This window comes from Macaca fascicularis, chromosome 10 (genome assembly GCF_037993035.2).
Source record: "Macaca fascicularis isolate 582-1 chromosome 10, T2T-MFA8v1.1".
Lineage (NCBI taxonomy): Eukaryota > Metazoa > Chordata > Mammalia > Primates > Cercopithecidae > Macaca > Macaca fascicularis.
Genome location: NC_088384.1, coordinates 114,531,005 through 114,557,556, shown reverse-complemented (window position 1 = coordinate 114,557,556; position 26,552 = coordinate 114,531,005). Strand labels below are relative to the sequence as shown.

Below are 26,552 nucleotides of genomic sequence, written 5' to 3'. Positions count from 1 at the left end.
ATGTATACTATGTTTTTTCCTCTTATCGCATTGTATAGGGCAGGCAGTGTATATGTGGATACACTAGACAAAAGGGGGGTTCACATCCTGGGTGGGATGGAGCAGGATGGTGCAAGATTTCATCATGCTACTCAGAACAGCACTCAATTTAAAATGTATGAGTTGTTTATTTCTGGAATTTTCCATTTAATATTTCCAGATCATGGTTGACTGCAGGTAACTGAAACCACGGAAAGCAAAACCGCACATGAGGGGACCACTGTGTACACTATGCTTACATAACACACATGCATACACACACATACACACACAGATGCACACACAGGCACACACATATATATGAAAGGAATTAAACTTGTTCATTGTGTTTTTTAAGCTTTTGTGTCATTACTGATCTTTTGTCTACTTGGTCTATAAATAATCAGAAGAGTTGTGCAAAACTATACCATTATAATGATGGATTTGTCAATATTTCGCTCTAGCTCTAGCAATGTTTGCTTTGTATGTTCTGATATGGCCATCTTTTCTTGGCAGGTTGGACCTTTTGTGGAGTGACCACCTTTATCCCTAATAGCGCTTTTTATTGCATATCGTACTCTACCTGATTTTGATGTAGCCACCCATTTTCCTTTTACTTAGTATTTGGCAAGTTTTGTGAATTATTTCACTTTCATACTTTCTGTGTCCCTATAATTCAAGTATGTCTGTTGTAAATAACACATAGCTAGGGGTTTCAAAATCCAATTAGATAATCTCTGTTAATTGGTAATTAAACCATTTACATTTTTTCATATTTGTTTTTAACCATCTTTTATTTCCAACAAACTACACTTTTTATGCTCCTTTTCTCCTTTCTTGCTTTTTTTTAATATTTAAGGAATTAGTTTATTTATACTTACTCTTATTACTTTATCTTTCTTTCTTCTGGTTTAGAAGTTACACAATGCTTCTATTATTTTAGCAGCTAACTCTTGAAATTATAACATCTTAACTCTTTTCCTGATTAATGCAAGAAATTTAGAACACTAACCTAATCATTTATCTTCCAAATTACATACTTCTGTTTTCCAGGATTTTTGTTCTGTCCTTTTCCTCTTTTCTTAACCCCACAAAATTAGAGGGTATTATTTTATTTATTTATTTAAAGAATTACATTTTCCAATTCTTTGCTTGTTATTTCTTCTTAAAACTAAGACCTTCCCAGCCTGGCCAACATGGTGAAACCTCATCTCTACTGAAAATACAAAAATTAGCCAGCCATGGTGGTGTGTGCCTGTAATCCCAGCTACTCGGAGGCTGAGGCAGAAGAATTGCTTGAACCTGGGAGGCAGAGGTTGCAGTGAGCCAAGATCGTGCCACTGCACTCCAGCCTGGTGACAGAGCAAGACTTCATCTAAAAAGAAAAACAAAAAACAAAAAACAAAATAAAACAAAAAAAAAAACCTTCCCTCCAGTAAATTTTCCTTCCTAATAAATTTCTTTGTTTAGAAGTTCATTTAATAGAGTGTAGGATGATGAACACTTTCAGTATTGTTTATTTGAAAATGTCTTTGTTTTGCCCTTGTTGTTGAAAGAGTATTTTGATGGGTACACAAATCTAGGTTGGTGACTACTTTCTGTTTGGTGCTTTGCAGGGTCAAGTGTTTATTTCTTTGGATTTTTCTTAATCCCACTTGGTACTCACTGTGCTTCCAGTAGTTTAGTGTCTTTTATCACTTCTGGAAAATTGTTAGACATTCTTCTTCGCTGATTGCATCTCCTCTACCCTTTCTTTTTTTTTTTTTTGTCTTTATGGAAGACATTAGTTAGACTGTCTCATGATAGCTCCTATGTCTCTTAACCTCTCTTCTTAGTTTGCATTCCCTCTCTTTTTTCCCTAAATTTTGGGTAATTTCTTTACATCTATTTTCCAATTCACTAATCTCCTTTTCAACAGTGTCTAATCTGTTCCCTGAACCAGCCACTAAGTTCTTATTTCAAAAATGTTATTTTTGTTTCTCAAAGTTGTATTTGTTCATTTTCCAGATCTGCTTGGTCATTTTTACGGCTCATGCTGTTCGCTCATTTTTTAACTTACATGTTTTATTTTATTAAACATTTCATGTATATTATTCTATATTCTGTGATAGATAATTCCAATATCTGATATTCATTTTTTGCTTCTGCCAGCTGTTACTCCATAGTGGATTGTTTACTTGTGTATTGGGGGATCTTTGAGAATTCAGATTTATTTGATCTTAATCTGTGAAAAAATTATAATTGAAAATAATAATGCTTTCTTCTAGAGATTATTTATATTTGCTTCTCCCAGGAGCCAGGGGCATCAGCAGCTTGGGAGCACTCTAGCCCCTGGTCTGCCCAACCTCATGCCACAGGCAAAGAAGACAATGACATCTGTCCTCTGGAGGGGCTCTCCAGGCCCCCCTTAAGCTCACTTTGGGAGCCAGAGAACTCAGAAGCTTCCCTACTTTATGAAAAAGCATAATTTTTACCAAATCTAGTTAGGCACAGTGGGGAAGGCCCTCAGAATATTCAGATAAGCTGTACTGCAGAAGCAGAATGCTGATTTGCATTTTTTAAAGATCATGCTTGCTGCTCCGTGGAGAATGAATTACAGGGGCCAGAGTGAGTGCCAGGGAAACAGCGAGAGGCCCCTGTCAGCCTTTCATCTGAAAAATGATGGTGACTTGAGCCAGAGTGATGGCAGTGAAAATAAACAGAAGGGTATGAATCCAAGTTAATGGAGTATATGCTGATTAACTTGCGCCCCTTGTTTATTTGTAGGCACGGAAATGTGTGATTAACCACAAAGCTTCATTAACTTGTCATTTCCCTTCCAATATTCATATGTTAGACTTGTAAAAATGAAAACTTTGCTTTCTATATTTGCTAATATCCAGTGTGGCCCAAGATCTAAGGACACAGGCACTCTTGTACATCACTGAGGGAAGATCAATTGAAACAGTATTTTTGGAGGACAATTTGGCCAAATCTATTGACATGTTAATGCACATTCAATTTTTCTGTTAAGAATTTCTCCAATGGAGACCCAGAATATTTATACCAAGACATATTTAAAAGGGTGTCCAGTGTATTGTTGTTTTGATAATTGCATGTGTGTGTGTGTCTGGGTACCACGACCTAAATGACCATTAACAGAGGATTGCTTAGCTACATCAAGATTCATCTAAATAATGGAATACTATTTTGTCTTTTCCATAAGAGATAAGTCTGCAACAGAAAACTATCTCTGATAATTTAAGTGTAAAAAGCAAAATGCAAAACGATGTGTGTAGAAAGATTGCATTCATAAAAAAAAAAATCTTTAATAGCAGAGATCGGCATGAAACCATTTTTCTGGGAGGATACACAAGGAACTGTTAAAGTGATTCTGTATGAAGGAAGCAACCAAGGCTTCAGGGTAGGAAGAGACTTGCAGTTTTCATTTTACACCTTTTTTTATACATTTTGAAAATTCCACTGCAAGCCACATATTGCTTTTGTTTGAAGAGTTTAGCCTGTTTTTATTGGACTCTTCTTGATTAGGGCACCGGCCTCACTGAGTTATTACATCTCCTGCTTCTGCCCCTGCATCATCTCTGATTTCTCCGCTGCAGACTGTGAATGTGTGAATGTGTGTTAGTCCCCACAGTCTTAAAAAAAAAATCAACTGTCCACAAAGATCGCTAAACCTATTGTTCAGTTAAAACAATAGATTTCAAATAATAGGTATAGGGTGACCCCATTTTTATAAAAATGATAATTGGATAAATACAGGTATGTATGTATAAGGAAAAAAAAAGCCTAGAAAGATTTATTATTCATTCAACAAAAATGTATTGCCCGCCTACCATGGGCCAGGCATTGTTGTAGAGATGGAAGTTCAGAGGGGACCAAAGTCCCTGTGCTGTGCCTTTTGGCACCCCCAGACTCTAGAAGCTGGAAGGTAATGTATACCAGCAGGTTAATGGCAGTTCACTCTGGGTTAGGTGACTGTGGACGTGCTTTTAAATCATCTTTGTGCTTTCCTGCATTTTCTGATTTATTATTATTATTTTTTGCCCTGTGTATGGCATAAAAGAACTTACATAAAAATAATAATTAAACCATTAAGCACAATCTGTCTCACACATCTCCCTGGTTTCGACTTTCTTCTCTGTCCATAGCCAAGTTGCTATACTCATCCATGCAATATTTGGGACACACAGATGCTAACATTTTTTTTGTTGTGTGTATGGAAATTAGATTTAACTGGGCATCCTGCATTTTATCTGCAACCCTATTTATCAAACAACTTGCTCCCCACTCTGACTGTGCCCCCTTGCCTGGCCTCTGCCTGAGCCTTCTCCCTCAAGCCACTTCCCTGGGGACTCTGCCTCTCCAGAGACTGGCTTCTCCAGCCCATTATCGTCCCCAGGTGCTGTGTGGAGAGGTGACTGGGCCCAGCTGGGTGCCCTCTCTAGATGCTCAAAATGTACCCCCTAAATGTGGTACTCCTCCCCAGTTCTCTATCTCAGACACCTGCACCCCATCCTTCCCATGTCCCAGGCTGAGAAGCTGCACCCCACTTCACCTTACAAGGTAGCCTCCCCATCTTTGGCCCCAGCCTCAGAGCCTCCTTGCTCAGGAATTGACTTGGTACCCACAGGCCCTCTCAAGTCGCTCCTTCCCCAGCCCTCAGATGTGCACAACATCATCTTTAATGCAAGTCAGCAGGGGCCTTAGAGCCTGGGCCTCCCACCACCTGTCACCAGGTGCCATTCCGGCCATTTGGCCACATCTGATTGTTACTGTTCTGTAATTGAGTCAACATTTCTCTCCACATCAACTAGCTCACTCTCACTTAACTTATTTTTAAAAATAATCTATCCCTCTGTGCCTTAGCCTCATCCTAACAGCAACCCAGGATTGACGTGTCAGTTATTGAATTGAGTCAAAATAGACATGAAATTAATCCAATGCAAAATGTCCACCATGGACCCCTGGAACGGTGGGCAGTGCCACCCAGGAGGCACAGCCAGTGTGGAAAACACTGCTTTTCAAAGCACACACCTGATTCACCCCCTGCAAGCCCCCTGCCCACCTCCTGGAGAACATTCCAGCCCCGAGAAGCAGCGGGTAAGGCCTCCCTCCGCACCTGCCGCTCTGTGCTTCTCTAGCTCTCCCCATGACAACCCTCTGTACGGTGCCACCATCACGCATGGACTAATTACATCCTCCTCCATCTCTCTCTGCTGGTTCACACCTCCCTGCTACCTTTGCAGCTCCTGCCTGGAGTGCCCATTATAGCTCTCTCCATCTGTCAAGCAGTTTCTTGTCTTGCAAGACCTCAAAGCACACATAGGCAGTGGGGCCCCTCTGGAGGCCCCTCTTCTCTTTGAGCTCCTTTTGGTAAACTGGACCAGTATTAGGCAGAATAATTGGCTTGGAATGTCAGACCCTGAGCCCTTGTAGATGCCTCTGCGCTCTGCAACCCCATGGCCAAGCACATAGTACGTGCCCAATAAATGCTGAGCCAAGACCAGGGCTGTAAGTGCAGGTGGAAAGAGGCTAGGGGTTTACAGTTACTGGACCCAGTTTTGAATTTAGGCCTCTCCACCTGAGGGTTATGTGACAGAGGCGAGATACTGTCAGGCTTTCCCTTCTGAGCCTCCGTTTTGGGGTCTGTAAGATGGGGGCAGTCATCACCCCACTGGAATGTTTGTGATAAGGGTCGAGCAGATCCATGAATGTGGGCTTCGAAGACTCCAGAGCTTTACCAAAAACGTGCATCTTGTTATTGTGGTGGTAACCATGATACTCTGATGACTCACCCGCTGTGGTCATCCAGTTAGCACTGCTTTGTCCCCTCCCTGAGCTATATGTGCTCTTCCCAGGGTAAGAGCACAGCTGGGCCGGGGTCATGAGGGAAGGTGAGAATTACAAGCCTGTTTATTTAACATTTAGGAAGCCAACACATTTTCCTGTACCTTCTCTGCAACACTTAAGCCAATATTTGCGTCTTTGGGATTCTATTTGTATGGTAATTTAAAAATAGGGTGCGGACTTACAGCGGGTCTTTCTCCTGAAACTCTAAAAGCACATTAATTTTCTAGATGGTAAAATAATGCAATAATTAAATATTACCATTTATCTTAAAATCTGGTAACTCCTAGCAAAATGGGTTTTTCGAAACATGATGTAGGTTTCCCCACAAAATTGCACTCTAGGGAAATTTCTTAGTTTGAATGTATGAAAGAGACCACGAACTTAATCTCAACACAATGTAAGAAAGATTGATTTGTTAAATTACAATAATTTTCTTGCATTTAAAATCTCAGTGCTTCCTGTTGCAGCTGACCCAAAGGCCCCCGTATATGTGTCTTTGGGGAGAGGCCCAAGGAGCCGAGATGCCTTGTTTCATTGTTTATGAAGCTTCCCACATGCCCTTTTATGTGGTTCCAACTGGAGCTTTTGTTCTGTTGTTGCAAACTTCTCTGAAAGAGGCAACGCTAGGTGACCCTTCGCCCTTGGCTTCAGTCTCTAAATATCGTTCTCTGCGCGAGTGGAAAGGAAGATCTCCCATGTGGAAGAAAGTTTGGGCACCAGAGCTGGCCTTGGTGGGCTCCTTCTTCCCCAAGGACTGGGTGGAACGAGGGAGGTTGGGTGACCCTGGGCTGGAGGCCGAAGCTGGAGCCGGCGGTGTGAGGGTTCACCACAGTATCCCAATCGCCCCTACCAAAGCTCAAGAGGGCCCCCTTGTGGAAGCTCCCAAGAACAGCTCGGTGAGTGGTGTGTTTCCCCCCACGCTGGGGTTCCTCCCAGTCACCCCCGACATCTTGGGGCAGGTCTCAGATCCAAGGATACTCAATGGAAACCACCATCCTCCATCCCTATCTCCTCAAAACCTAAATATTTGTGCGACACGACAAGATTCTTGGCCCCTCTGGGGAAGAGCTGGTGGAGAACCAGTTGCCAAGGCTCCATGAAGAGTTCAGTCCCTCAAACTGGAATCCCAAGAGTCTTTCTCAGGCGCCCTTTCTGGGTTCCGAGGGGTCTTCACCGTGATGTATACGAATATCTTCTTTCTTGTTGAATGTGTCAAAACCTTGTGATTATCTTGCCAAAGTCCTGTTCTACAGAACAATGAAAGCTTCAGCCTTCTGCCAAGAGAGCTAATAAGAGTTCAGTCCAACGGGAGACTCCCAGATACACATTCTGTTTGGCAAACACTGACTCCTAACTACACCCCTTAGGGCAGTCACCAGAAAATTCAGTGAGATCCAGGCACGTTCAGAACCCCTTTTACACAGTGATGCTACAAGCTATCATCATCCCCTCACCGGCTCCTCCAAGCACCAGGTGGGATGTTGGCATCAGTGGACAGCATTGGCCAAGTTTGGTATAAATAATGTCTACAGACCAACGTGCAAGCTGGGAACACAGCAGCTAAAGTTGGGCTAACGAGGCCTTGTCTCCAAGATACCGGAACATCTGGGTGAAAAAGGAAACGCTCCCATCCATCACCCTGCTGCCTTGGCTCTTTAGAAACAGCTGGCCTGTGGCTGGGATGTTCCAGTTTCCAACTGGGTGGGAACCTCAGCCAGAGCGAGAGTAATTAGTGTTATCATGGGGCCGAGGGAGAGTTTTCATGGGCACAGTTTTCATTCTGGAACATTCCTAAACAAACAAACAGAAAAACCTAGCTTATGAGCCAGGCTTGGTGGGCCAGAACTCATCTCCCCAGGCCCCCATTCCTTTCCCATTCTGTGGACTGTGCACTTCCTTTCTCTCAGCAGGAGAGGCTAAGCAGAGGCCTCAGGGATGTATCCTCAGTGACCAGCCGCTTCCTCATACACAGCATTTTCCATTGTGATTTAAGCACATGTCACACAAACATGAAGCAGTCACCTTCTCCAGGTGGAACCAGGCAAGGCCCACCTTTGTCCTCCATCCCGTGCTCCAGCCTGACCTGAGACTTTTCATGGAGAACTGGGGGACCAGTAGTGAACCAAACCCTGTCCCTTTGATTGCCTTTCAACCCGCGGCTTCTTAATCCAAAGGACCTTCTGCTCCTCACATCCTCAGACCTGCTCTCCCAGGTACCCAGTTCCTCTTGACTTTCTCAGGGCAGCCTTCAACTCTCCGAGCACACTGAGCAGAGGAGGGCACATTCCAAAGGCTGGGATGCTGAAGGTTGCGGGGAATGGAGGGTACTTTTTTTTTAGAGCATATCATTTCTGTGTTTCCCAAGATAGCAAAGTCCAACCCACTTCCCAACCTGCCTCCCAGCCCTGAACACAAAGATTCTCAGATTAGGTGGATGAGGAGATTCAATTATAGCCAAATGAGAGACATGTGAGGTATCTGAGGACCAGCCATTCACACCAGAGGTTGGGGGCGGGCTCCTTAGAATGCAAAGGGTGTCTCCATATTTCTGTTTGCTGATGCAGCATCCAATAGTAGCGTCCAATCGGCAGACTTCTCGGGGGAGTTCTGGTGGAAATCCCGCATGCCTTTTGTGCAGTGACTTCATTGGAAAGTACATCTCTGGCTGTAGCAGTGCTGTGATGGCTCTGTTTCCATAGCCAGTCTGAAGTTTACTGGCCACGCAGCAGGGGCCACTGTCACAGCCAGCATATCTCCATTTGCAAAAGGCAGCCTCCTCTAATCAAGAGAGGTTATTTTTTGGGTGGGGAGCTATTGCTGAAATTTTTACTTAAAATATGTGTAAGCTTCCTCCAGGTCCAAACATTCTAGGTGAATTACCTCAAGCTGACGGTTTTGAAATAAACGAAAGGGTTTCAGACATTTTAAGAAAAAAAAAAATTGCAAATCTTAATCCAAATCTCAGTATATAAAACAGAGCAACAGGTAGGGACCGTTTGGGCTAAAGCTGGGTCAAAGACTACATCTTACCTACTGGGTTGCCCTATCTGTTTCAAAAATAGCCCCAGGAGTCTTCAGAAGCCAACTTGAAAACATCTGATACAGCAAAATGTAACATGCATGCTCTATCCTTGAGCTAGAGCTCTGCTGTCTAATCTGGCAGCTGCCAGCCACATGTAGTCACAGGGCACCAGAAATGTGGCCTGTCTAAATTAAGTTGTGCTAGTAGTATAAAATATACACCAAGTTCTGAAGACTTGATATGGGGGTGGGGGAAGCACATAAAATATTTCATTAATTGTTGCATTTGTTACATGTTGAAATATAGTACTTGGAGCCAGATAAAATATATCATTAAAATTGATTTTACCTGTCTCTTTTTAGCTTTTTTAACGTGGCTACTAGAAAACATGCACCAATAAAATCACGTGCAGGGCTGACATTTATGGCTTGCATTATGTGCCTATGGAGCTAGTGGAGCCTTCCTGGGGGGTGCAGGACCATCTCAGGATCCTGGTTTCATTAGGGCAGGTTCCAAGGGTGAAAAGAGGCTTTGAAGCAAAGCACCTAGCATTCGCTTCTTAGGCCAGATCCAGCCTATCTAAGCCTGTGACATGATCTGATGCTCACACACTAATCTCCCTTCACCTACTTCTCTTTCCTCTCTACCTGCTTGGATCAGCCTGGGCCCCCAGCCTGCTGGGAACTCCCTGACTGATCACCCTTTCACCCTCAACCAGATTCTTGGCAATCCCAACAACTGTAAACCGTCTCTTTCTCCCCTCCTGCTTCAAGCCTGACTCTAACGGCCACATCCAGAGAGGTGGGAGAAGGGTCATCAAGGAACTCACACACGTGCTGCTATGGATCACAAGCCATTCATTCATTCAATGAAAAGTAGTCATTGTAAATAGCATGTATTGAACACTTAGTATATGAAGGCATTGTCCCAAGCACTTTCCATGACTTAACACAACAAATATGTATTGGGCATCCATCAGGCACTGTGCCAGGTGCTGGAGAATCAGCAGTGAGCAAGATAGATGAGGACTCAGCCCTCAGGAGGCTGGCAGAGTAGTGGAGTCACAGTGAGAGGAAGGGAGAAATGAGGGAAGGGAAGGGAAGGGGAAGAGGGAGGGAAGGAGGGAGGGAGGGAAGGAGGGAAGAAGGAAGGAAGGAAGGAAGGAAGGAAGGAAGGAAGGAAGGAAGGAAGGAAGGAGAAAAGAAAAAGTTAAGAAGCCTAAAGTGACAGCCCACTAGCAGTGAGCACACCTAGCACCCAGATCTTGGTTTCTAAACACCATTTTCCAATAAAAGGAATCAGAGCTCCTTGGAAAAATGGCCAGTTTCAGGGATGGGACTGAAAACAATACAAAATGAGCCTGGAAGATCTTCTGGCACCAGGAAATGAGGAAATACTCCCTCCAAAATGACAAAGACATACAGAAAGGACACAGGAGATTAACTGGAGGAGCTCCCAATGACCAAATCAGGGACAATTTGAGCCACAAAATAAATAATGATAGTAAAGTGTTATAATCAATAAAGTAAAAATAAATATTCAGGAGTTCATAGTAATATAAATAATTGAATAAAAAGATAAATGGGAGAGAAAGGACAGTACATTTTTACAGCACAATTACAGTTAATAAACTCAGAAAGAACTGGGCATAGTGGCTCATGGCTGAAATCCCAGCACTCTGGGAGGCTGAGACAGGCAGATCTCTTGAGCTCAGGAGTTCAAGACCAGTCTGGGCAACATAGTGAGACCCTGTCTCTAAAAACAAAAATAAACTCAAAAAGAGTAATGGAACTAGAGAATGACCATTTGAAAAACAACACCAATAATAATTGTAGACAAGAATCATTGACACTTATCAATAGATGCTAAAATTAGTGGGGGAATGTATAATGAAGTACAAACTATTTCCATTATCTCTGAGTATAGCCCCATAAGGTAATTATTAATCACAGAGAGAAAAGTAGCAATTTAATAGTAGAGAAACTTGGTAGATGCCTCCTTAAGCCAGTGATCACAGTCAAGATCACCAGGAATGGGATGATTGCCTTGGTGTGCCTCCTGAGATGATGCACTGGGAAGGATACACCATCACTTCCACAACATTCTTATCAGAAACTCATGAGCAGAATTTACTCATGAGGAAACATCAGACCATCCCAAACTAAGGGTACTACAAAATAAGAGCCACTACTCTTCAAAAGTGTCAAAGTCATAGAAGACAAAAAGAAAAGAAATGTCTCAGATTGAAGGAGACATGACAGCTCAATACAATGTGGGATCCTGGATTGGATGCTGGACCAGAAAGGGGACATTAATGGGACAATGGATGAAACTTGAATTAGGTCTGTAGACTCGTTAAGAACACTATATCAGTGTTAATGTCCTGGTTCTGATCATTGCACAATGTCTGTGTAAGATGTTAACCTGTAGAGAAACTGGACAAAGCATACACTAGAACTCTTTCTACCATTTTTGCAACATTTTTGTAAGTCTGAAATTATTTCAAAATGAAAAGTCAAAAAAGTAAACCGAAGCAAGAAAGCAGATAATAAATGCCAGATGCGATGAGTGCTGCACAGGAGAGAAGAGAATGGAGTGAACAGAAGAGGGATGCCTGGAAAGGATGTGCTGCCAGGAAATGCCATTTATGCTGAGACCTCCGTGAAGACGGAGAGCCCAGCACAGAGCAGAGAATGGAACAGCACAGGCAATAGCCTCAAGGCAGCCAAAGGTTTGCCCTTTCAGCACTAGGGACTCACAGTGGAAAAGCACTGTGGGATGGGGTGGATGATCTGGTGGTAAAAAGGCAACCAGTTTCAAATGGCTTCAGAGGCTACACAAGAAAGCTTGAACATTGAACCGAGTGCACTGGGAAATCACTGAAGTTGTTGGCCATTGTTTAAATTTCCATCAAGACATTAGGGATGGTTTGAAGTTATACTTTGATGTGAGCCTATTTGATTAATGCCAATCTCTCCAGGAGAACAGGAATTCTGACCATCATGTGCAGCCATATAGAACCAGAGTCCATTTCAGTTCCAGGCATACAACAGGCATTCAATAAGTATTTGGGGCCGGGCACAGTGGCTCACGCCTGTAATTCCAGAACTTTGGGAGGCCGAGGTGGGCGGATCACGAGGTCAGGAGATCAAGATCATCCTGGCTAACATGGTGAAACCCTGTCTCTACTAAAAATACAAAAATTAGCCAGGCATGGTGGCATGCGCCTGTAGTCCCAGCTACTCAGGAGGCTGAGGCAGGAGAATTGCTTGAACCTGGGAGGCAGAGGTTGTAGTGAGCCGACATTGCACCACTGCACTCCAGCCTGGGCGACAGAGCAAGACTCTGTCTCAAAATAAATAAATAAATAAAAATAAGTGTTTGTGTGGGGGAGAAGAAATGAATGAATGATAGTTGGGTCACCTGGGGGACCTCAATTTTGGATGGTCATTGTTATCTGCTGTGGGTTGAATGTAACCCCCCAAAAAAGATATGTTCGAGTCCTAACCCCCAGTACCTGGGAATAGGACCTTATTTGGATACAGGGTCTTTGCAGATGTCATCAAGTTAGGATGAGCTCATGCTGGATTAGGATTAGGGTGGGCCCTGATCCAGGGATTGGTGCCTTTATAAAAGAAAGGAGAGGGAGATTTGGACACAGGTGCAGACAGAGGAAACACACAAATAGGCAAGAAGGCCATGGGAAGATGGGGGCAGAGACTGGCGTGATGCAGCCACAAGCCAAGGGACACCTGCAGCCACCAGGTCCTGGGAGAGGCCCTACTCACACCTTGATTTCAAACTTCAGACTTGCAGACTCCAGACTGGCAAAGGATCGACTCCTGTTGCTTCAGCCACTCAGTATGTGGTCTTTGTCATGGCAGCCCTGAGATGCCCAGATGCTCTCCTTTTGCGTGCCTCAGGTGAGGTGACCAGTTCACCTTGAACTGCTCCTCCCTCCATCTTCCGTGCACCCACCCTCAGGCCATTTACCACACCCACGAGTCCCTTGTACATCTACTTATTAAATACGATTTCATTAAAATATAAAAAGAAAATAATTAAAATAAAATACCTAATATTTTAATATCAAGTTCAGATCAATCCCCTTTTAAAACTCAGTCCTCAGCAAAACAGGCCGTGCAAGTACAAGGTTGTTACGGTAACTACCAACACTTTTAACACCTCCTAAAATCGATGCATGACTGTTGGAATATGAAGTGCTCGCATCGCGCCTAAAATCACCTCGCACCCCACCCTGCATTCATTAGTGCCTTGCTTTGAGAACCTCAGAACAAGCAGATTAAAAGAGAAAAAAGGTACTTTTCTTTTGCTTTTTACCCCCAAAAGAAAGGTACCTGAAAAGCTCATATTTCTCCATCTGCTCTGGCTACAAAGCTCACATCTTTTCTCCACCCTCTTCTCTCTTTGATCCATACCTGCGTTTTTCGTGATCTTTGAAGAAAACATAAATTGTGGCCCCAGGAGTGAAACCTGTCTAAGCCTCCACTGTTCATCTGCAAAATGGAATAACCACACCCACCTAGGAGAATTGCTGGGGAAGGGAGGTAAGAGAAGGGCACAGAGTGGAGGATTCCATCTTTATGAAATATCCAGAATAGGCAAATCCACAGAAGCGGAAAACGGAGTCATTGTTGCCGAGATCTAAGAGGAAAGGGGAGCGGGAGTGACTGCGGATGGGCACAGGGTCCCCTTCTGAGGTGATGACAACGTTCTGGAATGAGATCATGGTGGTGGTTGCATGGTATTGTGAATGTACTAATGCTACCAAATGGTTCACTTTAAAATGGTGCCTTTTTTTTTTTTTTTTTTTTTGAGACTGAGTCTCACTCTTGTCACCCAGGCTAGACTGCAATGACACAATCTCGGCCCACTGCAACCTCCGCCTCCTGGGTTCAAGCGATTCTTCTGCCTCAGCCTCCCAAATAGCTGGGATTACAGGCGTGCGCCACCATGCCCAGCTAATTTTTGTACTTTTAGTGGAAACAGGGTTTTACCATGTTGGCCAGGCTGGTCACAAACTCCTGACCTCAGGTGATCCGCCCACCTCGGCCTCCCAAAGTGCTGGGATTACAGGTGTGAGCCACCGTGCCCGGCCGACATGGTACCTTTGATGTTAGGTGTATTTTACTGGGTGTATTGTTGTGTTTTATTTGGTTAAGAAGCATCTGTCTGCAGAGGAGTGACAATGGCCAAGTCCCTCCACTCCTCCGAACTGCAGTTTCCTCATCAGCAAAATGGGTTCATTGACTGAACCCGTGTCACAGGTGGTTATGCCAATAACACCTGTCAATCCTTTGGGCTCTGCCAGGGTACTGACGCACTGCCGCTGGGAGGACTCAAGGTCATAATGCAGATGAAGCACCTGACCTTGGGCCTCCCACTCAGGAGACGCTGGGCACCACTTGATGATCTCAAGACAATCTTAGCCGAGTGCCCACACTTATGTGTGTACTCAGTGAGTGTCCTTTCCCCGGAAGGCCCCAGGCAGGTCCATACGGTATTTGTTCATGAGGCCTGTTTCTGGTGCTCTGATTCAGGATGACACATCGGCCTCAAGCAGGTCATATTTTAAGCTCCGGTAGCCTGGTCTGAGCAATTGGGAACTCTAGATTTAATTCTTCAGGTAATTTGAACGATGCTATCTAATTTCAAATGTCCTGCTCTTATGAATGCAAAAGCAGCATAATTTTTAATTAGTGGGTAAACAGTAAATAATGAATGACAGTAAGTGGACACCACTGTTAATTAAAAATCCATGGTTGATAAAAATCAATTTGGTCCATGCATTTAACTCCGTCTATCACTTCCCTGCAAAAAGTTGTGTAACTCAACCCACCGCACCATCTACTTTCAGCTGTTATTTCTTTAGTTAAGACTTTTTTGGAGGAAGAGAAAGAGGAAGTGGAGGGAAAGCAAAGAAAATCCAACATTCTACCCCAAGAGCTGTGTTGGAGAAAATGTCATGCAATCATTTATAATTGGTCAATTTTGCTTTTGCAACCTTGAAGTTGAGACTTCATGCATGACCCAGAGGTGACATGATGCTCCTCAAGAGGTGCCCGGCATTGCTTCGCATTTGTGTGTACATGTTCCGAATGCAGCCACACTTCGCTGTATCTCAGAGTCTCCCAACATAATTAAATCCCAGTTCCTCACAGAAAAACAAGATAAATAAAATGCACTCGGCAGAAACACAGAATCTGAGGATTCATGACAAAACACCACTTCAAGGGCCATCTAGTCTCAGTGACTTCAGGGAGGGTGCAGGGGGGGAAAAAAAGTCTTGTTTTCTTTTGAACAGAAAAACACTTCCTCAAGAGCCCAAGTTTTGTGGAAACAATGACAAGATAATTTGCAGGACCCCTTCACTATTTCACTCTGAAACATAAGCTGGATTTTCCTACCAGGCAAATATTGCTGACCCCTTTTGATCCTTTTCCTCGCTCTGTTTTCATCCATTCCCCCAAATCAACACTTTTGGACAGGTTTCATTGACACTGGAGATGTTCAAATTAACCTGCAGAATTGAATCCAGGGAACCCAATGTCTTCTGACGACGCAGATTGCAGAGGCCCCCAAATGCATGAGATGTGGACGCTGCCGCGCACCCATCAGCTCCGGACTTCTGGCGAGTTGTATAGGGACCTGGCCCAACTTTGGTGCCTACCCACCCACTACAACGTCCTGCAACAAATTTCTGCAAATTAGACGTGCTACGTTAAGACAAAACAACCACAGCCTCTCTCTTTCAAGATCCTGCTGGCATTTCATTCACTTGGTAGAGCGGCCCTGAGTGCTGATGAGTCAGTGTGGTGACACCTTGGCCCTGGCTGGGTGGCTATTTGTTTTCATTTCTCCTATTTGGCTAATTAAAGCCAATAATCAGTTGCAGGATGAACCAAGATTACAACAGGGACCTCGGGCTACACCAGCATTTGTACTCATGCCTTCGTTTATTCTGTCGGCCAATGATTGTTGACTGCCCTGAGTTTTACCCCGCCTCCAAGTCAGCCCCTTCTGTGTTCTCTGGGGATGTAAGACAAGCACCGGTGAGGCCGTCACAACCTGAAGTCCAACAACCTGGGCTCACATCCTGGCTTTGCCACATCCGGGTGGCACGTGTCCCGTGGAAGCTAAGCCCATCTCTGAGCTGAGCCTGTTTCTCTGCCCATGAGAGGAAGATAACACTAACACCGACTGCAGGGTTATTGCAAAAATCAGATGGGAATAATGTATAGAAGTGCAAGGGGTCCACACCCAGTTAACAGGTGCTGTCATCCCCCTCGTCATCATCAGCGTCACTCCTGCCGTCTCAGCTGATCACTGGGGACCCCAAAAGTCTCCAGATGCAACCCTCAACCTCAAGGGAACTGAGGAATCCACTCTGCCTCATTTTCCTAAAATACCCCTAGGGCACAGAGAGTTTGGGGTCAAGCAGCTCTGAGGGGGCAGTGGGGAGCCCTCAGCTCTTCTGAACCCCTGTTGGGAAGGTCTGCCTGCGAGGCCAGGAAAGGGACAGAACATGCCATCTGCTCACTTCTCAACTCAGCCCCCAACCCCTCCCAAGGCCTCCTGAAGTTCCTGCCAGGCCCCCACATCCCCTGGCCTGGAGCCCTAAGACTCAGCCCCACGCTGGGTGGGAAGAGCCATGCTTGGAAGCTTCGCTGCAGGAACTGGGCCTCCAGGGCCAGGCCGGCGCCCCTGAGCACAGCCCGGGGCTGCAGTATTTGGACGCTGCTCACTGCTGAGCTTCCCACAGCATCCCGTCATCTGGGCCATCTCAAGCCCGTCAGCCCCGAGTGGAGATGACAGTTTCTGGGAGAGCTGCTGCTCTTTAGCAGCTGAAGGTCTTGGCACTCTCACCTCTGAGCAGCCCAAGAAGAGATCGTGAACAGCCCCACGCCCGGGCTTGACTTGTCTCCAGGCCCAGCCAAGCTCATCCAGGGGTCACTCCAGAGGATCTGGAGCTTGTGCTGCAGTGCCTGCTTCCCGTGTCCATCTTCCAGTCACCTTCTGCCCTGAGCCCAATTCCTCCCCTGGTGTCCAGGCTTAGGGAGCCCTGAAGGAGGGCAGGGCCTGCACTGTTTGTCCTCAGACCTTGGCCCAGGCCTCTGCAGCGGCCATGCATTCTTTCACTTGCCACATGTTCACTGAGCACCAAGTAGACAGCAGGCACCCAGCACCAGGTGAGACCTGAAGCCAGTGGCCTCAAGGGACCTGCTCTGTGCTGGGAGAGGCCAAGCAGCCCCCAGGGCTCCTTGGTGGAGGGAAGTGGTCTGCTCTGGGGATGGGCTAGGGCCCCACTGTCCCCAGCACCTTGAGTCCTGAGTCCCGAGTGCCCTTTGTCCAGGAGCGTGGGTCCTTCCGCCACCTGTGGGCAGCACCTGGTCACAGCTGGCAAGCCCGTGGAAGTTCTGGGCTTCTAGGAGTCTGCTCCACGCAGTTGAATTCTCAGAGGCCTCCCAGCCCCAGAATCTGGGACGGTCTCCATCCAGGAGGCTTGGATTCCAGGGTGATCACATCTGGGAACCCAGGAGGAGATGCGTTGGGGAGGCTGATTCTAGGATCCTCAATATGGGGAGCGCATCACTCTCTCCAGAACTGGGGCACCCTGGGGACAGGGCTGCGATGGAGGGTGCGGGACAGCCCTGCCTGGCTGTCTGTGGCCACAGTGGGGTTGGGAGGGCAGATGGGGTGGGTGTTCTTGGGGCATGCTGGGGTCTTACCCAGGTCTGTCTGCTTTGCAGCCCACACCGCACTGGCGGCTGGGGAGGCTGGGGGCAGCCGCCTGCGCTGGGAACCCCGCTGCCAGCTGCCCTTGCCAGATAGAGTGCCCAGCACTGCAATCCTGCCCCCACGCCTCAATGGACCTTGGATCTCCACGGGGTAAGACCTCAGGTCATCCTGACCATGGGCCCATGGGCTCGGAGACTTCTACCTCTCTGAGACTCGGTGTCCAATCTTTGAAAGAGGCATAATTCACATAGTTATCCAAGAGGCCTGCTATCTGCCAAGCTGCTGGCGATGCTTGCCTCCCCTCCCAGACTGCAATGGGAGGCAGGGACTGTGTTGGGCATCACGTCCATGGACAAAATCCATTCAACACCTTGAGCACCTATTATACAAACCTATTATGAACTGAGTGCCCGGGGTCAGCAGTGGGACGTGCCCTTAACATTTGAACACATGAATGAATAGTATAAACTTGAGATTGCACTAAGCTCTTCAATGCAGGAAATAAAACCAAGGATGTGATAGCAAGTGACCTGGAGGGTTCTTTAGAGAGTGATCAGGGGAGGCTTCTTGGAGGTGGTGACATCAGCTGAGAGCTAAAAGGAGAGGAATCAGCCATCTAGAGGGCCAGGGAAGAGCCAGGCAGAGGGGGCAGCTGGTGAAAGGCCCTGGGGTAGGAAGTGGCAGGCCAGGGAGAGCCTGGGTGCACCCATCTAATTCTGTCTAACCTGACAGGCTCACTCGACATTTCAGAGGCTCAGTTGCTGCTTTGCGGCCAATGGACTTTGCATTCTGTCCTCATCCGTGGTGCACAAACCCTACAGCAGCCAGCTGAGTCCCCACTCCTGGGGCAGGGATTGGGGAAAAGCGTGGCCCCCTCCACACCTGGCACATTCCTCCTTCCCCCAACATCCCCTCCAGGCCAGTCCCATTCTGGGGTCAAGGACTGGCCTCTTGGTGTCCTTCCTGTACCTCCTGAGGTCAGGCAGAAACTCCCAACTGCCAAACATCTGCTAGTGCTTTGGGTGGAGGAAGGGATGCGAGTTCTTCAAGGCCGCTTCGAACACATTTGCAGGCTCAGCCAGGCTGCAAGCAGTCCCCACGCCCACGGCACAGTCCAGGGGGGATCCAGGCATCCACTCGCCAGGGTCACCCAGACAGAACTGGGGTGCAGGAAGAGGGGACACTGGTTGCAGGCCACTCCTGCCCCAAGACAGTAACATTTTGGAGCAGTTCTTCTAAGAAATTTCTTCTAGAACTTTCTTCCTTGAAAGTTCCCTGCCATGCTCTCCAGACGGACCTTGCTGCTTCCTGGGAGAAGAGTGGGAAAGGGCCCAGAGCCTGGGAACCATCGAGCGGTCCAGTGTGACCTACTGTGTCCTCTCAGGCAAATCTCCCCTCTCTAGGCCTTGTCTGAGACCCTCAGGGGTATGGTCACCCCTCCTATTTTTAAGTACCTATACTAGTATTTACTTATCATTTTCTGTAAACCAACTTGCTTTTATTTACTAAAATATATTCATTTATTTTTACAGCTTTATTGAGGTATAACTGGCATACATTGACAGTGTAATGTGATTATTTTTAAAGAAAATGTAATATTATCCTGGATATGGGGACCAGAGCCACTTGTCATAAATTAAAGGCAACTGTAAAATTAAATTCAACGAAAACAAAACAACATAAATCCTCTCTAGATCCGTTGCCGACCCGAGGCTCTGAGTTGCTCTCTCTGGGAGAACAGGGAGGTTGGCACTAAAGACACATTAGCTCTGAACAGAGAATTTCCCCTCAACATTATCAAAAAGATGGAAGAAAAGAAAAGGGAATTATTTCGTTGCTGGGTGATAACATGTTTCCTCTGCTCCAACAGCCCTGCTACAAAAAATATCAAGAAAATAGGCTTGGATCACGCCTGTAATCCCAGCACTTTGGGAGGCCGAGACGGGCAGATTGATTGAGGTCAGGAGTTCAAAACCAGCCTGGCCAACATGATGAAACCTCGTCTCTACTAAAAATACAAAAATTAGCCAGGCTTGGTGGTACACGCCTGTAATTTCAGCTACTCAGGAGACTGAGGCAGGAGAATTGCTTGAACCCAGGAGGCAGAAGTTGCAGTGAGCCAAGATTGCAACCCAGCCAAGTGCCTGGGTGACAAAGTGAGATTCTGTCTCAAAAAAAAAAAAAGAAAGAAAATAGCAGTACAAGAGGGTACCTGGTTAGAGTAAAATCGTGAGGAGGGTGCCTGCTCTTTTTCCCCCCTGACTTCATCCACTGTCCGCCCCACCTGCACCCTCAGTGGGAAGTCCCAAAGGCCTCCTCTGCCCCATCCCGGAGCTGACCATGGATCTAGGAGTCATTCCTCTTTCTTCTCCCTCCAACCCCTTCCCCTGGATCTGTTTGCATCACCAGCAAATGGAGTCTGGGGCCAAGTTCAGCCCACTTTCCAATTTTGTAAATAAAGTTTTATTGGCATACAACCATGCCCATCCATGTACATGTCATCTATAGCTGCATTAGCTCTACAATGGCAACTTTGAGTAGTTGCGGCAGAAGCCACCCAGCCCACAAAAATAAAAATATTTATTACCCAGCCCTTTACAGAAAAAGTTTGCCGACTCCTGGTTTATACCTACAAGCCCTGTCACAGGCAAGGATGAGACCTGGTCAGGGCAGTGAGCCTAGAGAAGGGGGAGACAGGACGGGCCACCGTCATACCTGATCACTACTCTCCCCTCCCTGCATTCACTCAGCAAGGACGGCGGAGGGCGCGGGGCCGGCTCTGGGCCAGGTGCCCAAAGTCCAGTGGGGGAGGAAGCAGGCAGGGCATCCCGGAGCTCCCAGGCCTGTGGGTCCCCAGATGGTTGCAAAAGGGCCTCCAGTAGGGCAATTCGGATTGAAGGAAAGGAGAATGAACTAGAAGGCTTGTGTTGAGGCCATGAGGCATCCAATGCAAAGCCACAGTCCCAAGGGTGGCTGACTGAGAGCAGTGAGGGGAACTGAAGTTGGAGGGGCCCAGGCCTGAGCTGAGGCCTAAGAGAGGGATTGGGGGGAGAACGGAGCCCAGCCCAGAGGAGAGAGGGGCTCGCGGCGTGGTGTTCCCTCCGTACCCAACCCATCTCCTTCCACCCCTGCAGCTGCGAGGTGCGCCCAGGACCGGAGTTCTTGACCCGCGCCTACACCTTCTACCCCAGCCGGCTCTTTCGAGCCCACCAGTTCTACTACGAGGACCCCTTCTGCGGAGAGCCTGCCCACTCGCTGCTCGTCAAGGGCAAAGTCCGCCTGCGCCGGGCCTCCTGGGTCACCCGGGGAGCCACCGAGGCCGACTACTACCTGCGCAAGGTGGGCATCGTCTTCCACAGCCGCCGGGCCCTGCTCCACGTCTCCGGGCGCCTCAACCAGACCCGCGCCGGCCGGGACTGCGCGCGGTGGCTGCCCCCGGCCCGGGCCTGGATGCCCGGGGCGCTGTACGAGCTGCGGAGCGCCCGGGCCCAGGGGGACTGCCTGGAGGCGCTGGGCCTCAGCATGCACGAGCTCAGCCTGGTCCGCGTGCAGCGCCGACTGCAGCCGCAGCCCCGGGCGGCGCCCCGGTTGGTGGAGGAGCTGTACCTGGGGGACATCCACACCGACCCGGCCGAGAGGCGGCACTACCGGCCCACCGGCTACCAGCGCCCGCTGCAGAGCGCACTGGTGAGTGGGGAGGGGGGGTCTCGGGGGGCGAGCTCGGAGCCCAGCCCCGCAGCTTTGCAAGATCTGGGCCGGCCCAGGGCTCTGGCTGTCCGGCTGTCATCACTGCCCCTCCCCACTCTGGTCCACGTGCCTCAGGACATTTGCGCACCCTGTTCACGCTGCTGGAGACATCTTTTTTCAGCCTTTACAAGGCTGGCGGGCCTCGGGTCGGCCTTCCCACGCTGGTCCTCCCCAGCCCCTGTCCTCGTGGGCACTGCAGGATCTCGTTTCTGCCCCTGCTGGGCACAGAGGCTTGGACGGGAGTCCCCCTCCCTTGGTTCTCGGCTGAAATATCGCTCCAGTTCCCATTCTACTGTTCCCTGTTTCCCGCGAGTGACCTTGCCAGCTCTCAGCCCGTTCTGAAGCTCCGTTGCTGACTTGTTTATTGCCTCTCCCTCTGGCGCTAGGTCCTTCACAAGGGTGGGGTCACAGCGGGCACCTAGCACGACGGGTCAGGCACACGATCAGGACCAATAAATGTGGATGGATGAATTAGGGAGAGGGCAGCTTTCCTCCAGGGTGCCGCTGGGGCTGCGCACACCAGCCCAGATGCCGGTCCCTTGAAATCTCAGTGCGAGCCTCACACCGACCTAGCCGCACAGCCACTGGGGCTCCACTCCCACCCACTCCCAAACCAGACGGCGAAGACACGTGGCCTGGGCTTCTTGTGAGAAGGCCGAAAGGGATCCGTCAGGTCTGGAGGGAGCCCGGGGTTCTGCATTTCCAGCAAGCCGTCCGGGCTGTGGGGAGGCTGCAGTCTAAAGGAAACCGCCCTGTCTTTGACATGCTCCCCCTTGACTCCAGCACGAATTTCATTTAAGCTGATTAACCTAGATTTTAGATGAAGCCATGGCCCGCATACCATCCTAATTTGGGGAAGATCTAGTAGCACCCCACACACACACTTTTTTTTTTTTTTTTTTTTTTTTTTTTTTTTTTGCCAGGTGAGCAAACAGGCAGAAAGAAACATAACTTTACTGTATAATGGCTCCTGGCACATAGCTCAGAGCCTGGCTCCTACAAGGGTGTGGACCTAGGACCTTCCCAGTGTCAGAGAACCCTCTGGTGGCTGGTGAGGCCTAAGGACCCCTCTTCAGAAAATCTGTTTTTAAAAGCATAAGAGAAAATACATGGGATTTAAATGAAAACCGGTTCTATTAAAATAGTTACCCAAGTTTTAAAGTATTAATTTGTGATATAGAAAAACGATAAATGTGAAATCTTTATTTGCCCTCATTTCAAAGCAGGGATGACTGCAAACCATGTTTCCAGTACCTGCAACGCTGTTAGCGTCATACAAAGTCAGAGGTTCTGCTGACGCTACTGGGGCGCGTTGCCTCCATTTACAATGAGAAGAAATGTTAACTTTTATTAGTGAAAGGTTAGTGAAAATGAAGTTGAGGTTAGCATTCCAGGTGAAAAACCTCTGTACAAGGCACCCAATGAGTATTTCTTGAGTGCACAGATGAGCAGATGGAGGGAGGATGGATGAATGGGTGTGGATGGATGGATGGGTTCAGCATCCCCATGAAGTCCTCTTGGAGCTCTTAGGCCACCTTCACATCATTCAGCATGTATTTGTTGCCTACTGTGTACTAGACATTCAAGGAACTAAACCAGATGAGGCAACTTCTCACCCCTGGCAGCAGCCACTTGTCACTGCCCCAATGTGGGAGCACTGTGGATGAGACAGACCGGAAGCCTGCCTTCCTCCCCCTCCCCCTCCCCCTCCCCTTTTCCAAACTGAGGATCTCAGTAGCAGAGGAGGAACATGACACGAAGTTCTCATAATCAGAAAATCAGCCTCAGAGTTCTTTTTATGACCTCGAAATTATTCCCTTTTTGGCAACCAATGTTCTAGGCTGGTGTGGCGTTAATCCTACTTAGTTCAGAGAAGGCGCTAGTGGTGAGTTGATTACTGGCCGCCACCACCTCATTAGGAGGGGAAACTGCTCTGAATGCAGAGAGGACAGATCCCCGGGGGCTGCGGAGGCTGACAATTTCATGCGTCCCCAGGCAGGACTCTGGGGCCATGGCTGTCCCTGCCCTCCCTGCTGCCTGGCTAACCCGGGTGGCCAATCCAGCCTGAAATGTGATTGAGAAGCAAAACACATAGAAATGAATGCAGAGATGAGCAGTGCCAGATGTACAGACATTAAATTAAAGGTCTGCTCACCAGTGTCTCCTCTCCTTGGGAAAAAAAATAAAGAAAAAAGAAAGAGAAAAGACAGATAATTTCAAAGAAGGAACTGCTGCAGAGAAACCCCTAAGAAATGAATCAGTTGTTGCCTTACGCTCTCTGGGGCCCACGCCCTGCCCACGACCCAAACCAGATGGTAAACATGAACATTTTTAGAAGTTAATTTAAAACCAATTGGATCCCCAAATTCATTGCCTGGATATAGAATCCTAATCAATCAGCCAACACCGGACCAAAATTATCTGAGCCTGGTGTCACCTCTGGGGGTTAATTAGAAACTGTTATGTAGTGTTTGAGAAATAACTTTATGTAACAGGCTTAAATGAGTAAGAGTTTGGTTTCTGTACAAGTGTGAATTCTGCCTGCCGGGGGCCTTGTTTACTAACGCAGGCGACTTCAGACCTCTGCAGAAAGATGCCCGGAAGACTTCCCATGGAGCCGGGAACCTTGTCTCACCACCTTCAAAAGCACCAGAGAAGGAAATGCCTTTTCTCACCCCTCTTTCACCTTAAAAGTTTGCTGGTTCTCAATTTGCTTCTGCTCTGCAGAAAACTGCTTGCCCCAAATTACTAACCAGCATCCCCAAACGTCCTATCTGCAGAGAGTATCTTTTGTTTGTTTGTCCTTTGTGGTGGGTAAGGAGAGCTCTGGGGTTATTTGGCTGTAATGCATTACGTCCTCTCAATATACATTAGTGTGACATGGAGCCAACTCCCATCAGCCGGCATCCCCATCACCAACACTCCAGCTAAATATCAAGCTTGCTTGCTCCTGTCACAAACATTTTTGCAGCCATTTGCTAGCATTTCAGAGAACCATCAAGCTCTCTGGGCCAAAATCCCCATAACCAAAGCCAATATGGTCTCCAATGTTATATAAATCAAGGAAACTTAAGGTTCATTATAGAAATAAAAAATAACAGCTTATAAAATGACACCCCCCCCCAAAAAAAAAACACTGTTATCAATCATCCAATATTTTCTTTCTAAGCCAGAACTTCTAAATGTTACTTGTCTGGCATGAAACTCACTCAGTACTGTATGGAACTCAGCAGTGCTATATGGAAATCTTGGGAGTTTTGCAAGAAAAAATATATTGGAGCTAATTTCCCAGCTGGGCCTTCAAAACGCCCCCTTCCTGTGCCTGTCCTGGCTGGACTGCAACTCTAAGTTTCCTTCTGGAATGGCAACAGCAGGAGATGTTTGCTTGTTCCCACATCAGCTTTGACAAGTTCCAAGGCCATTTACCTTCCAGAACGGTGCTCTGGCCTCAAGTCTGGGCAGCAGCTGCTTTTTTAGAAATAAAATAGGAGAAGGGGAAGGAGAGGGAGAAAGAAGGAAGAAGTCTGTATCGCATTCCTTTTTAGTGTCTGCTGAGCCTTTTCACTCCAAAACGCAGACTACTCCCACGCAATTTAGTTTAGCATCTGTTTCCTGTTAATGTGTTTTATGGTAAACGCAGCTCACGAGAGTTTGTAAGGCAGGGACAACTGTAAATACAGGCAAAGATGGAGGAAAATCAACTCATAGCCTGGGACAAGTGAGGGTGTGGCAGCACCTGAAGACCTAAGTGTGGTCGGTTTTCCCTATAACAAATAACATGAGAATGAACATCTTTGAGCCACAGCTCTTCATGAGATTTCAATTATCTCCTTCGCACAGACTTAAGCAATGGGCTTCCAAAGACATAATTTTTTATTTTTTATTTTTTTGTGAGATGGAGTCTTGCTCTGTCACTCAGGCTGGAGTGCAGTGGCACAATCTCAGCTCACTACAGCCTCTGCCTCCCAGATTCAAGCAATTCTACATCAGTCTCCCAAGTAGCTGGGATCACAGACGTGCACCACCACACCTGGCTAATTTTTGTATTTTTTGTAGAGACGGCATTTCACCATGTTGGCCAGGATGCTCTTGATCTCCTGATCTCATGATCCATTGATCTATCTGCCTTGGCTTCCCAAAGTGCTGGGATGACAGGCGTGAGCCACTGCACCCGGCCTATTTTTTTTTTTTTTTTTTTTTTTTTTTTTTAGATGTTGTCTTGCTCTGTCCCCCAAGCTGGAGTACAGTGGTGTGATCTTGGCTCACTGCAACTTCCACCTCCCGGGTTCAAGCTATTCTCCTGCCTCAGCCTCCCGAGTCGCTGGGATTACAGGCATGTGCTGCCACACCTGGCTAATTTTTGTATTTCTGGTAGAGATGGGTTTTCACCGTGTTGGCCAGGCTGGTCTTGAACTCCTGATCTCAAGTGATCTGCCCACCTCAGCCTCCCAAAGTGCTGGGATTATAGGTGTGAGCCACCACGCTCGGCTCAGACATGTTTTGATGGCTTTTGATCCTTGTTGCCATATTCACTTTCCATGGGGTAGGTAGAGCAAATGATGTGCACCTTCCACTGTGAGATTTCTAAAGACAAAAATCCTCTATTCTCTACCTGTAGGGAAGATGTAACCTGCTATGAGCACAGGAGAGTGGGAGCTCAGACAGCCGGGTGCAAGCCAGGCTGCATTTCAGCTGGTCTCTGCCACTTCCAGGCCGGACAACCTGGGCAGTCCAGCCGGTCCTCTGGGTCTCAGCTCCCTCAGCTATAACACGTACCAGTTGCCCGGGAAGTGCTTAGCATAGTTCCTGGCACTTCGGAAACACCTAGAAGAGTGAGCTAGAAAAAAGATCAACTTTCACGGTCAAATTCCAGGACCAAGCACACTGGGCTTGAGCAAGGACAACTTCTGTCAGGTCCCAAGACGAAGGCCACCTGTGCTTCCATTCATTTCTCATTTATTCATGCAACAAATGTGTGCTTGCTGCGAGCCAAGCCCTGTGCTGTGGGGATGGGGTAGCCGCAGAGGCAGTTGGCGCTTTCTAGGGCGTTTTAGGACTGTAAGGCATAATGCCTTCCAGTTTGATGAGGGGCGAGGGATAGAGAGAAGAGAGTCTCAGGGGGTGGAATGAGGAAGATAAAAGAGGGTGGTGTGCC

General features: G+C 47.4%; 1 protein-coding gene across 1 annotated transcript in view; it reads left to right on the top strand.

The window, feature by feature from the left end:
• Positions 1-26,552, top strand: part of APCDD1L (APC down-regulated 1 like) — a 52,359-nt gene that overhangs the window by 23,040 nt on the left and 2,767 nt on the right. Inside the window, exons 2-3 of the mRNA XM_045363191.3 lie at positions 17,662-17,800; positions 20,785-21,337. Coding sequence (XP_045219126.1) covers positions 17,662-17,800; positions 20,785-21,337 — 692 coding nt within the window. The remainder of the gene's footprint in view (positions 1-17,661; positions 17,801-20,784; positions 21,338-26,552) is intronic.